Genomic DNA, 13,236 nt, shown 5'->3' with positions numbered 1-13,236 from the left:
TGCAATGTGGAAGTGAGAGGGGGCGGCCGGAGTTAGACTGGATAAAAATATTGACAATCGTATTCAGCGGTGCATGTGTGTGTGTGGGTGGGAGAGGTGGGGGGGGCCTTTAAAAAGCAGGGACATATCTATTTAAAAGCAGCAGCCCAGATTCATTGTATGGTGCACCTCTTGCTTGATGCGGATGTGGTGGGTGGTCACTCAAGGTTGGAGGCGTGTGAAGAGTGAACACATTGTGTTGCCATTTTCATTCTTTCCTGAAATAACTGTGTCACATGCATGGGTGACACGCTGCTTGTGTACATACCTTTTCTTTTCTATTTCTCCGGAGGGCCGGAGAGGAGGTGGGTGGAGGCCACATTTAAAGCGGCTGTTTCCTGTTCCTTTGACCAGGCTTATGCTCAGGGACTGGGTCAGTGTGACACTGACACAACAACCAGATCAGTGCTGCCCAGTGCAATGTGGGCTAATCCTGATCTTTAACAAGCAAGGTGAGGACTCTGGGGTGCGGGGCAGCTACTCCTCAAAAACACCTTGCCTGTATAACAACTATTATTATAACAGTTAATGGATATCCAAAGGAATCATAAGGTAAACTGTTCGACCCAGTACCACAAACCCCTGGACCGTGATCCCTGGCCTATGTAGGACCAAGATGCCCACCTTGCTGGTTGGAGTCATCCAAGTTTTCCAAATCTACAACACATAATCAGTAACGGTATGAATAGGGGCAATTTGTCAGAAATTCAAATCATGGATATTCTTAGACCGTCCATGAACCCCCGTCTTCAAAGCCTTACAACCAAACAACAGCCACTGTGATGAAGCACACTAAATAAGTGGATCAGAGCATTATAACAGAGTGTGTCGGCAGTCTGTCCTAGCTTGCAAATGTCTGTCAATTTGCACATTTCAAAAAGGGTTAAAATGGGAAAGTAGTGCCTCGGGGCGCAGGATGCTCTCCCAGAGAGGGACGAGATGTGACTTGCCTGCTATTAATAGCGCATTGGGAGATAATTCTTGCCTTGTTATCTTAGCAGCCGCACTCAAGACGCCTCGCCAAAGGCAGACTCTTCTGTGAGGCTCCCAGTTGTATAACCATGCTTTCCTTTATTCTCTCTCTCTCTCCCTCTCTTCTAATTTTATGCCTCCTTTATGCCTCCACATTTTCTCTCCTCTTCCTAATTCTCTCTCTCTCTCTCTCTGCTCTCGCTGGCCCTGCAGGAGGCTACAGGCCACAGATTAAGGCCAGGAGGGTGTGTGAGGCATGAGCAGGAGCACATGCGGACGCAGCGAATCGCTCACACGGTCGAAAAAATGACCAAGAGCTACAAACACTTTCCCCCCTGTTACAATATAGCACACATCATGTGTTTTCAGCGCTTGTTTGCTCTTGTGCCTCCGATGAGATTTCAGGTGAGATTTCGGATGAGATCATTTTAACTCCATGAGTCAATGAAAAGAAAAAAAAAAAGATTCCTGTTTAAGGTTTTAATTACCCTGTGCTGGGAGTAAGACACTGACAAAACATTTCTGAGAAGCTCTTTCATATTTAGACATAAATCTTGCAGTATCAGATTTTGAGATGGCTGCATAAGGAGAATTTTATACCAGGCTGGGACAGAGTGTCAGCTAAATGCCTAGAAGGTAAAATGTAAATGTGTGTGTGTGTGTGTGTGTGTACACTGGAGCCAAGTCCCTCAGGGCTGGGTGAGGTGAGTAGTGAACTATGGGTGCAGGGAAATGTGGCTTTCTTCTCATTGCCATTGTCTCCTCGTTTGTTCACTTAATCAATCTCCTCACAAATTTCCTCCCTCTTGTCTGAATCTGAGACTTTAACATCATCAGTGTTGATATGTGTGTTTACGTTCAATTGATACAATAAAGATAAAAAAAAAAAAACAGGTTTCTATGGCTTTATCAGGCCCTGATAACAGACTGAATATTATGTCAAGGCTCGCTCCATGTAACATACTCTGACCATATCAGGAGTGAGGATACTGTTTTAAAAGAACAGGAGTATATAGTTTAATAGTCCACTGTTTATCATCAACATAAAAGCTCTGAACTGTTGCATCTAATTCAAATCCAATCAGTTTAAGTACAAAGCCAAGAGTGCCAGCGTGGCTAGAATCTGTGGCCATTAGTTTGCGTGATTAAAGAAAAAGGGACAAAATGCATATTCAACCTCTTTTGTTTATTTGATAAATCTTTTTGTCCATCAAAATGCCAACAGCTAACAAACAGTGAGGATGACATACAGACAGAACCGGGGCAGACTGCAGAGGCTGGAGATATTGATTCTTCACCTCTTTCATCCAATCACATCCCAGACGCGGGCAACTCTGTCTGCCCTTGACCCTCTGTGGGCTGAAAGTCCCATACCATACTGACCCTGAGGGGGAATAGGGGCATCATACCACAGAAGTAGAACTGATAGATAAGACACATCCCCACAGATAATTTGATTAGCTGTGCTCATGGTTACATACAATGATTATCTGTTTCCCACTCAGTAATCCTCCTGAAGCCATGCCTCGGTTAGTGAACCTCTTCAAAGTCTACGCTTACACACTGCTGTGATATGTATCCGATTTTGGGGACTCCCTGCCCCCCGGTGACTCGGGCAGGAACGTCCACTCTGTGAGTTCTGTGTCTATGATTTGATAACGTACACATAGAACGACAACGCATTCGGGGCTCTGCTGCATCTGTGCCTCTGATGTCACTCAATACTGCTAATCTGTCCCAGGATAAGAATAGGATCACACTGTCAGGACGGTAGGCAATGATAAACCACCTCTGCCTCTTTAGAAGGGATGAGCAAAGCCCCCCCCCCCCTCCCTCTCCACCCCACGAAGGTCAGGGATTTTTTTTGGGGGGGGAGGGGTAGTTACACGTGGGGGCGAGCAGATGGAAACTGATGACCATCTCTTTATGTGATTATGCTGATTAATGTGGGTGTAGATAATTACTGAGGAAGGAGCTGAAGTGGAGCTGTGTGGTGATATGAAACGGGACCTTGAATACTAAAAATTGCACAGTAATATGTAACAATTAAAGGAAAAATCCACCTTAAAACACTTCAACACTGTTACATAAAACAGCTATTGGTGATGTACCTCGCATTCCTGGGTCCATTTTGTTGTTTGGTGCTGACTTTTTCTTATTCCTGTACAAACGTAGACAACCTGACGTCACATTGAGATATTTCCAGTGCAGATACAATGGGGTTTAATTGCAGAATTTGTTCAGCTATCTACAAGATGAAGAGTAAATGTCAGATTTTGCTGTCAGTCCCTCAGAATCAATAGACCAGAATGCAATGCAGCCACAAGACATCGTTGCGTTTTGAGTAAGGGGCGTGGACTGTCGCTTTTCTTGACTGGAAAAAAAACCACTACAGCGATCACTCTCCACCTGCATGGTTGGGGGTGGAGAGGGCATGGGAGCCTTTGTATATGTATTTGTACGTGTCTATGTGTACCTGTAATTTTCTTTCGGTTTGTTGTATTGTAGATGTATTTGTGTTTTTTAAGGACCCCCTTGAAAACGAGATGATTCATCTCAAGGGGTTTATCCTACAATAAAGTTCAATATGTATAACCCACAGCTGAATGCAACAAGTTCACGCCCTTTCTCTGGGGGTTGTCACAAGGCATTCTGGGAAATGTAGACGAGGCAGGTTGAGGGAAAGTGGGCACACTAAAAAAGTAAATTCCAACACTTCATCACAAAATAACTCCTGGAATGCATTGGTTGATGATATATAACCGTGTAAGAGTATCCGAGGGTGGATTTTTCCATTAATTAGAGTTAAGCCAGAGAAGTAAAGTTGCTCTGAATGCTTTGAAACCCAGTAAATCCAGTCAATTATCAGAAGGATAATACGTGGCAGATATAGATCAAAGATGACATGCTTTGGGAAATCCGACCCGTAGATATAGATAGACACAGGTATCACCTCCCTTGCTTGCTAATACAGGTCAGCTCCGAGGCAGCGTGGTTTCAGCTTGTCACATCACATCATTATCATCACGGTAACAAGAGGTGGGCCATCCTCTGCCGCTCACTCACTTACATAACATTATACATGAACAAACCCTGCCACACAAACAACTACACTGGTTTACAAGGTATCGACGGCCTCAAGTCTTCTTGGTTCGTCTCTTATGGTTGATTATAGTTCTCTGTGTCTATCTACTGGTTCAAAGCTGTGAGTAGAGAGCGCTTCCATTAGTTAAGGCAATCGATCACTCCGAAGGACAGGACTAGGCATGAGTCGTGACACACACGTTGGGGATTGAGTCTGACAGGCTCTGTGTGGGTGTGTATGTTGGCGCCCCTTGATCCAATGGTAAATCACGAGTAGATATTATGACGGTGGACTCTTCATCTGGGAATTTCTACCTTTCTTTCTGTTTTTTTTGTTTTTAATGTACCAGGACAGTTCCTCTGCTGCCTCTCCTTGCACAGCATCATAAACATGCTACCAAAAATGAAAATCACAACAAATAAATATATCAGATAAATGGAATTTTAAGCAAAGAATAAGTTTGAATAGTCTGATCCACAGGTGAGAGTTTGAGGGAAAAGGAGTTGCAATAGTGAGCGCGGTCTTTCCTCAACTGCAGTCGTTTTCACTCTCCTTTTGTTTCAGCAGGCATGCGGTGGTGTAAGTTAACTTCAGATAAAATATTATAAACAAATATGTACACTTGATAATATAACTGTCTAAAATCATTCATTCAATAAATGTAAAGTAACTGTAAACATGCACTCTTTTCCCACTGAGTTGTCTTGCCGCCCAGGCTCCATTGGGACAACTACGAATTAAAGGGGGATGTATGAGATCATGATGTATTGGTTGTCTTGTGACATTCCTCCCATGTTGGAGGACTATCAGGGTTATACCTTATGTTATGAATTTACAGCAGTGTATATTTAAATATAAACCATTCAAATGGATGAAACTGGCATATAGCTAACCTGAAGAACTTCATCCCAATCTCTGGAATGATATTGATCCTGTTTGCAGGAACCCAGAATCGTATCTGGTAAATAGCTATATGCGTATGCCCTGGACGTCCTGTGTCTTTTCATGGGGCCTGGGTGCGAGAGTGGTGACTCAGCCTGTTTTAAAGGGAACCAGGGTATAAAGGCATCAAAGCCTCACCCTATCGTGGAGCTCAGTTTGTACCACTAGAACCTCTCACCCATCTTGCTCCGCCCTGCGCTGCAGACAGATACATTTCAGCAGGGCTCAAGACAGTTTTCCCAAGCGTCTCACTCACATCAGATAGATCCTGTGCTGCTTTAACACTGACCCATTTACATTCTTTTTGATCTCTTCAGTCTGATTAGAAGACACCGGCGTGCATATGTCAGCTTCGATCAAGATCAAAGATTCTGTATGATTTTGTGGCATTTGATGTTTTGGCCAGATTTAGCTCACGCTTGGATTCCCTCCACAGGCAAGGAAAGAGCCAAGTTGAGGAGAGACGGTCAGAAGTTGATACAGCACCCGATTTAGATCTAAGCTCATGTGAATCAGGCAATGTGGAAAACTGCCTTGAAAGAGCGTATGAGAGCGATTGTACCAGCTCCAACGTGAGCCACTGCATGGCAACCCGCTGAAGAATACTGATCCATACTAGTCTAAGCTAAGAATTCCACATTAATAACAATGATATAATATTAAAAACACATTCGCGTGTATATGTGCACTACACCTACTTTCCAGAAATATACATATACTGTGTCTGCACATATAGTATATTTTGCCATATTGTTGGGACAGTAATATGTTCATGTTGGGTACATTCTCTATGAACACTGAACTATGATTGTATGATTCTCTAGTATTTATTATTTTCCGCTATTTATATCTCCTCCACCTTGTCTGGTGATAACACAATTCCTCTTATTTTCTCTTAGTTCCATTATCGACACATCTACAGTACATTCGGTGAAGTTAAGCAAAAACATGAATGAAATGAAGACGCCCGGCACTCTGCAGTGGGGCGAGGCCCTGGGTTTTGCACTCCCTGACAGCACACTTGACATTGTGAGTTGATGTTTTGACACTGTAATTAGGCATAGAGTTTCAGAGGAGGATAGATAGATCCTCCCCGAAATAGAGCGGTAAATTTAGTTTCACCGTCGGTGCGCTGGTAAATAAAACCCCCGGGGCCCCCGCTGTTATACCCTGGAGGGGATTTATTTCAATCCTTGACCCGCTGGAAGTGTCCTCTGCCAGGGGTTTGGATGTCTGGTGCGCGGCGGCTCGGTGACAGGAGTTGTTGTTGATTCAATCCGGATGGTTGCCTTTCAAATCCAATATGTTCCCGCAGAATGCAAGACACACCAGAAACACAGCGTCTCCAATCCCTACTTTCAATCTGGTCTCTGGTCAGTTTACAGCTGATTTTAGATAGCCATAACTACAGGCAGCTGGAAAGCGACATCCTTTGCCTTAGGTCTATTGCCAGATCATCTACAGAGTCTGTAAATACAGTTTACAAGATCCTTGTTTGTAGGCTACTGATGCTAGGGGCCTAAAATCCCTGCATGTTTCCCCCCGTCCCAGGCCAGTGTTACGCCCTGCTGCCATCAACCCATAAACGAAACGGGTCAATAATGGATGAGCCTTTTCCTGCTCCTCTCCTCGCCCGTGCCGTGTTGCTGGTCTGCGGGGAGGCCCGGGAGTGAGCGCTCTTACAAGCAATCACTGTTTCATTATTCATACGGGTTCCACGAAGAGGTGGATCTTACTCCACTTTCTCACCGGCCTTGTAAACAGCCGAGTGCTACTACCGCACCGCTTTCACTTCCAGGCACTCCGCCTCTCGCTCCTTCTCCTCTTTCTCCCTCCAGTCCGTTCGATCTCTCCTTCGCCGTCTCATCTTGTAACCTACTTCTTTTCCCTGACTTGTTTTCTCTTTAAACAACCCCCCCACCCATTTTCCATCTCGCTATCCATCCCCTTTCTTTACGCTCTCTCCATTTAAAGACTGTGAGGGTACCCCAGGGACCAAAAAGCTGGCAATGTGTTTAGCAGGCAGTGTGGTACTGGTATACGGCTGAAGGACGAGAGGGGCGGGGGGCTTGGACTGAGAGGACCAAGGTTTGGCTGTTGCAAAGGGGCTGGGACTGAGGTGTGGAGAAACTAGAAGATGATGGTTACACAGGAATTGGTCAATATACTGAGAGTCGTTTCATTTCGGGTGCCATCATTGTTGGTCCCACTGGGAGTGAACTGTCTGTGGGCGAAATGACTTCAGCGACGTTCCTCTTCTCAATGTGATGCTGTTTATGAGCACCCAGTTCCAAACTCCACCCTGGGAACAGTGTACCAGTCATCTGGTGGAGCTGCTGATGGGTGACAGGTGTGTGTGTGTGTGTGTGTGTGTGTGTGTGTGTGTGTGTGTGTGTGTGTGTGTGTGTGTGTATGTGTGTGTCTCCTAGTCGCGGCTCCGGTTGCGTTTCTTGAAGAAAAAGAATGGTGTCTTCTGAGGCGGGCCCAGTAAAATGGGGACCTGGTTCTTGTGTGTGATCCTGACCTGTAAGAATCAGACAGAAAGGACGTAAGACAAGAAGGAACGATTTGTCCATCTGGCTTGAAAATCATCTTATTTGTAAGATTCAAGGCATTGGGATTCTAAAACGAACTGTTCTCAGTATTACAGCTGAATTTCTTGACACATTTGCCAGGCCAACAGTTCTCCTCACCATCATTTCCTGGCTTTTCACATTGCTGCAAAACCGCCTATCCTGACCTTGCAAGCAAAATAGCCCACACAGTACGCCAAAGAACATCGCATCTAACGCCCCCATAAAAGTCTAAAATGACGAGATGAAATATTTGAAATGCTATGAAGAGATAGATAGTTATAGATAGATAGATAGATAGATATATAGACAGATAGATAGATAGATAGATAGATAGATAGATAGATAGATAGATAGATAGATAGATAGATAGATAGATATTCTGTCCCTGCATGTGAATGGATTCAAGAGATTCATTTCCTCTTTTTTATGGAAAGGATATAGCCGGTCTGTGATATGAGGTGGCATGACAGTGTTTGAGGGAAGGTTGGAGGTGTGAGGAGGAGGTGGAAGATTAAAAAGGCACAGGGAACCGAGGCAGGAAAGGAGGAAAGAATATAAAAAAAACAGTTGCAACAATCAGTGCCGACTCTCCTCAAGCAGACATTATCGGGCTCTTAGGACAGTGGTTCTCAACGTGGGGTCCTTGAGGGGGCACCAGGAGGAGGAGTAAAATAAGGAATAGTTTAAACCTATGTCCTTGATTAAACAACTCAATAATAAATCTTATAATTTGGGGGTCTGCGGGGCCCAAAGTGTGTCACTTTGGGGGTCCTTCACATGAAAATGTTTGAGAAACCCTGTGTTGATGAATCAGTGACTGATTGTAAATACTGCAGGGTAATATGTTCAGTCTCACCGCGCAGGGGGGCTGCATCCAGGGCTCGCCATCGATCTGCATGGGCAGCAGTCGGGACGTCCTGTGAAGAGAAAGCAGAGGGACGGGGGGTGGAAGGGGTGGGGTTGGCAGAGATAGAGAGAGTGAGAGAGAGAGTGAGAGAGGGAGGGAGAGAGAGAGAGAGAGAGAGAGAGAGAGGGTAGGGTGGGGTGGGGTGGGGTGGGGTGGGGGTAGCGGGGGTCAGATCACACGCACCTCCGAGGCACGGGAGGCCTGTTCACACTGTCCCAGGACAGGGTCAAACACTGCACCCTTTGTTCCCATGAGACCCATTCCCAGACAGGCCCCCACTCCTTAAACTCACAGACCCACTGTACACACACACACACACACACACACACACACACACACACAAGCGTTCAGGCGCGCACATACACACACACAAAGTTAGTTTAAGCCTTTCATGCGTGTCTCTCCAGCAAGGGAAACACAGTATGGGAGAATGACTGTGATGAATGCTCTTTTAATTCTGCTCTAGGAAAATATTAAGGGCAGTTTGCTGAACAGGTGAGAGAACAACTTGTAAATGTTGCCTCTTTAAATCGGTACAGTAACTGGCTCACTGTGGATGTTAAATGGCCCGAGCCTCACAAGAGCAACAAAAACATCTGAACTAAAACCACTTTCTTTGGACAAAAATGGTGTCGGAACCAAAAAGTGGACACAGTGCCCTTGGACCTGTCAGACAGATCATTTGTCATTCTGTGATTGCCAGTCTGTGCCTGGCTCCAACGGCTGAGTTAGTTTGCAGTTGGAATATGTCATTCATTAGGTGCAGGCATGATAGCCCTTGGATACTGTAGGGGTTTTAGGCGTCAAAGGCACAACACACTCAGAAGGAATACATTTTTGATCACACACGTAGAGAATGGTGCAGCGAGTACACTTCCCAGTTGGCTGAGCAGGAGAACAGAGAGGGAGGGAGGAGAGTGACAGGAGACAGATGAAGCGAAGGATGGAGAACAGAGATCAGAAGTTGAAAAGAGGGAGGGGTGGTGGGGGCAGCAGATGATAAAAGATAGATGTGATAGAGGAGATGGATGGAAGTGGGAGGGGATGGAGGGAGCAGCCTGAGAGTCGGGAGCTCTCTGACCTGATGGTGACGCTGGCACACTGGGCCAGTCTGCGGCCCGCGCTCTTCAGCCCCGTGTAGATCTGTCCCATCTCTATGGCCCCTTCCAGACCAACCACCTCCAACAGCTGGTCACTCAGGTCTGGATGGAGAGGGATGGAGAGATAGAGAGAGAGAACAGAGTTGCACATGGGTCAGAGCAGTGCATTAGATGAGGTGAAAACTAGACCGACTGTGGTGCTTTATTTATTCTCTTAACCATGACCTGCACAACTGGCACAAACATATTCCTTTGTGCATGTCTTATTCATACATGTTTCACTGGCCCATATGTCTGCACGCACTCTAATTTATATGAAAATGCATGCTTGCATGAGCCGACACACATGCATGCGCTCTCTCCTCCGTTCCCTGTCTCTCCCCGATAAACAACACAAAGCAGAGGAGAGGATCGCTCACTGTAATTGCAAGAGACTGTCAACTCTTTCTACAGATCAGCCTTCCTTGCTACCTTCTAATCTACAAATTGTCCTTTTTGTTCTCTCTCTGTTTGCTAAATTCAGCGTTTCCATCAATATTTCCAGACATCATCGGAAAGGTCATAGACAGTATCGCTTGACATATCAGTTTTGACACAGCTCATAAGTGACCTAATATTATTGAAGAAATGATAGATGTGCGCTTATGTCCTCATAACAACTTCACAGCTTTTACAAATGATCAGTGAACATGAATTATTGAGCTATTTAGTGGGACTTCTGAGAAATGCATCCTCTTCACTGCCAATGTGATAATTTGTGAGCTGCTACAACAGTAGCCAAGCCCCCGCCAGCTCATACTACTGTCTCGGTGTCAACCCTTTCAAACTACCGCACTGTGGTCCTGCACAGATCTCATCCTGACCAAACATGGTCACAGCAACAAAGATGTGCGGCTCACTTTCGGTGTAGTTTAACAGCGGTTTTTATTATTGGATCCTATGATTACACGTTGGACAATGTCGGACTAGTTGCACACACTAAATTAGACCTGGAATGACTGGGGTTAATTCTCTGCCTCTGTAATCCATATTCCAGGGCTAATCATGCAGGTTAGTGTGGGGCTCTGAGAGTTGATTAACACAGACAGGCAGGCAGGCTGGTGCCAGCTGAACACCTAAACATATCCCAGCCCCATTTCATGCACACAAAAAGCCCTGGCTCTCCCCTGACTGCCTGTTTGTCTGACTTGGGTGAAGAATCACAGAGCTGTGTGGCTACATCTGACTTGCCAAAGAGAGTCTGAGAGAATGGCTCCTCTCAAGGTTTCCATCCATCCAGACAGATAAGCTGATGAATGAATCCTTCCAGTCCCTAAATTAATAGCACACTGGAGGTGCCACTCTCCAAATTGTGAATCAGTTTTCTTGTAATTAACCTTGTCTATCTCTCTCAATCTGCACGTTCCACATGGGTAAAAGAAATATGAATACCCAATAGACCTAATGGCTGATGCTGCCCATACCAGAGTTTGCGTCAGTACAGGAGGAAACAAAGACGGGGTGAGAGGCACCCAGGGAACCGGTCGAGCCATTCCCCAAGGGTCTCGTTGCCATAGCTCTTCCTAGCCCAGACAAGCTAGGACTGGCAGCGTTGGCTGTTTTGACTGGAGCTATAGGCTGCAGGCCCGTCTGTCTGTTGCAGTGTAAACAGTGTTAATAATTTCCCAACGTTGCCTGACCTCACGTAGCCTGTTGGCTTTGTTTCAAACTACAAACAGGAAACTGTCGCGTGTTCTCGCTTTACTCCAGGGACGAGATGTCTTTTGCAAGGGCCTGATGCAACACAGGGCTCATGACTAGGCTTTCCTGTCTGTGTGGTGATTTCTCACACTTGCATGCGAGGATTATAGGCAAGAGACAGTGACATGAGATTATCAATTAAATTCTGGGTTTATCTTATCCTGTGGTTGTTCCTTTCCCTGTTGTAAACTTTCTTGCACAAGAGTTTCGCAACACATTCATTGACGTTGTAGCCTGTCAAATAGAGTAAAGCATACCAAGTAGTTCAATTGCCTATCATCCTTTGGGATACAAGATTAATTTAGGAAATAAGGTCTTTTCTCTCCTATATCTGTCCACACTAAACATGTACAGCAGCTGAGCAACATTCCAGTCAGTTATCACATAAATTGGATATGTTGTGTGTGTTTGTGTGCAAGCATGCGTGTGTGTGTGTGTGTGTGTGTGTGTGTGTGTGAGTGTGTGCCTGTGTGTGTGGCGTTTAAAGACTGTTGCCATTTCGTGCCTAGCTTTGAAGATGATCAAGGTTTATATGGGGATAAGTTTGCTAGTGAGTCACTGGCACTCTTTAATATTTCAGATGACAATTCAACAGAAAATGTCAGAGCAGAATGGGGAACAAACATTTTAAATCGCTAAATGTAGTGTTGTGTACTTAAGTTTGTACGTCCACTTAAGAATAAAATGCGTGGGGCGCATGCATTAGTGCGCAAGTCCTCATGAGGGTAAGCAATAAAATGCACTGACTATCCCAGTAAACTATGACATACTGAATTAAACATTATTATTGTACAATGTATAGTGCTAGCTTAAAACATTATGTGGAGCTTTGCAAAGGGAATGTACAGTAGGTTTTACTTTGCAGTTTTCTCCACTACTGCACTATTGCATAAATAATAATGTGTCAACATGTAAGTGCACATTTGTGACAATGCTAAACAAAATACAAGTTTGACAAGGTAGCAAGAACAAACTGAATGTGGCTTGTTTTGTGATTTGTTGGGCTTGTAATACCCTTCCCAGCGGGACAAACACCACCAATGTTGACCCCAACCCCATCTCACTCTGATACACCGGATGCCCTCTCATCAGCAAGGGAGGAAATGCAAGGGAGGAAATGCAGAGAGTGGGTGTCATCCTCGTTACACAGACAGACACACGCACAGTGGGGAAGGATATTTCTCTCCTCTGTAAATATTTCTCTTGTTTGTGTCTGTTTTGCCAGGGCAACAGGGACGATTCTGCCCCAGAGTAACCTAAACATGGCCGATCAGTTTTGGGACTTTGAGTTCCCCGTCACTCCAATCTCTGCTCCATCCCCCCCTTGGGCCTGCGGACCGCATGCTACTGCACAGGCGCATGGACGCATATTCCCAATCCGCATCTCTCCGCCTCTGCAGGGCTTTCCAAGAAATAATAATAGGATTGGGCATCCATTAAGAACAAACTGGACATTTGGAGACTAAGGGATTAAGAAGGGGGACTAGTGACACAATGGATGTACGTGACAGATGGGAATTAAAAGGAATATGTAAGGATGGAGGCGGTCTGTTGTTTTCCTGCAGCTAAAAACTCTGGGGAGATTTTAAGTCTATGAAAACCTGTAGCGGCAGAATGAAACACATTCTCCTTTTGCTTAGAAAATGTAAAAATTTCCAGTGAGTGTTGACATATCCTATTTTAGGATTTTGTAACAGTATTGTTCAGACAGCCTTTTCCTGTTGCACTAATGAATCTATAAATCCCCCTCCCTTGCACGGCCACTCATACACCTCTACTTCCTCCTCATACCAAACATGGGCATGCCGTTCTGCCCGTGTCCCAGTGAGAGAGCCTGATGGCAGAGTAGCCCACCATGCTGATTCTCACCTCACT

General features: G+C 45.2%; 1 protein-coding gene across 1 annotated transcript; it reads right to left on the bottom strand.

Moving 5' to 3' along the window:
* Nucleotides 1-7,442: 7,442 nt before the first annotated feature.
* Nucleotides 7,443-9,699, bottom strand: LOC139660638 (diacylglycerol kinase gamma). Its single transcript, XM_071538833.1, has 3 exons — nucleotides 9,603-9,699; nucleotides 8,471-8,531; nucleotides 7,443-7,562 (listed from the first exon to the last, which is right to left on the bottom strand). The coding sequence occupies exons 1-3, from the start codon at nucleotides 9,671-9,673 to the stop codon at nucleotides 7,464-7,466; spliced, it is 231 nt and encodes a 76-aa protein (XP_071394934.1). The 5' UTR covers nucleotides 9,674-9,699; the 3' UTR covers nucleotides 7,443-7,463.
* Between the last annotated feature and the right edge of the window lie 3,537 nt (nucleotides 9,700-13,236).

Source organism: Centroberyx affinis, unplaced genomic scaffold (assembly GCF_046629955.1).
Source record: "Centroberyx affinis isolate AG114_WGS23_722 - 3 ecotype Tasmania unplaced genomic scaffold, CSIRO-AGI_Caff_v1 ptg003356l_1, whole genome shotgun sequence".
Classification (NCBI taxonomy): Eukaryota; Metazoa; Chordata; class Actinopteri; order Beryciformes; family Berycidae; genus Centroberyx; species Centroberyx affinis.
Note: the sequence above shows the minus strand (reverse complement) of the source record. Positions and strands in the feature narration are given on the sequence as shown.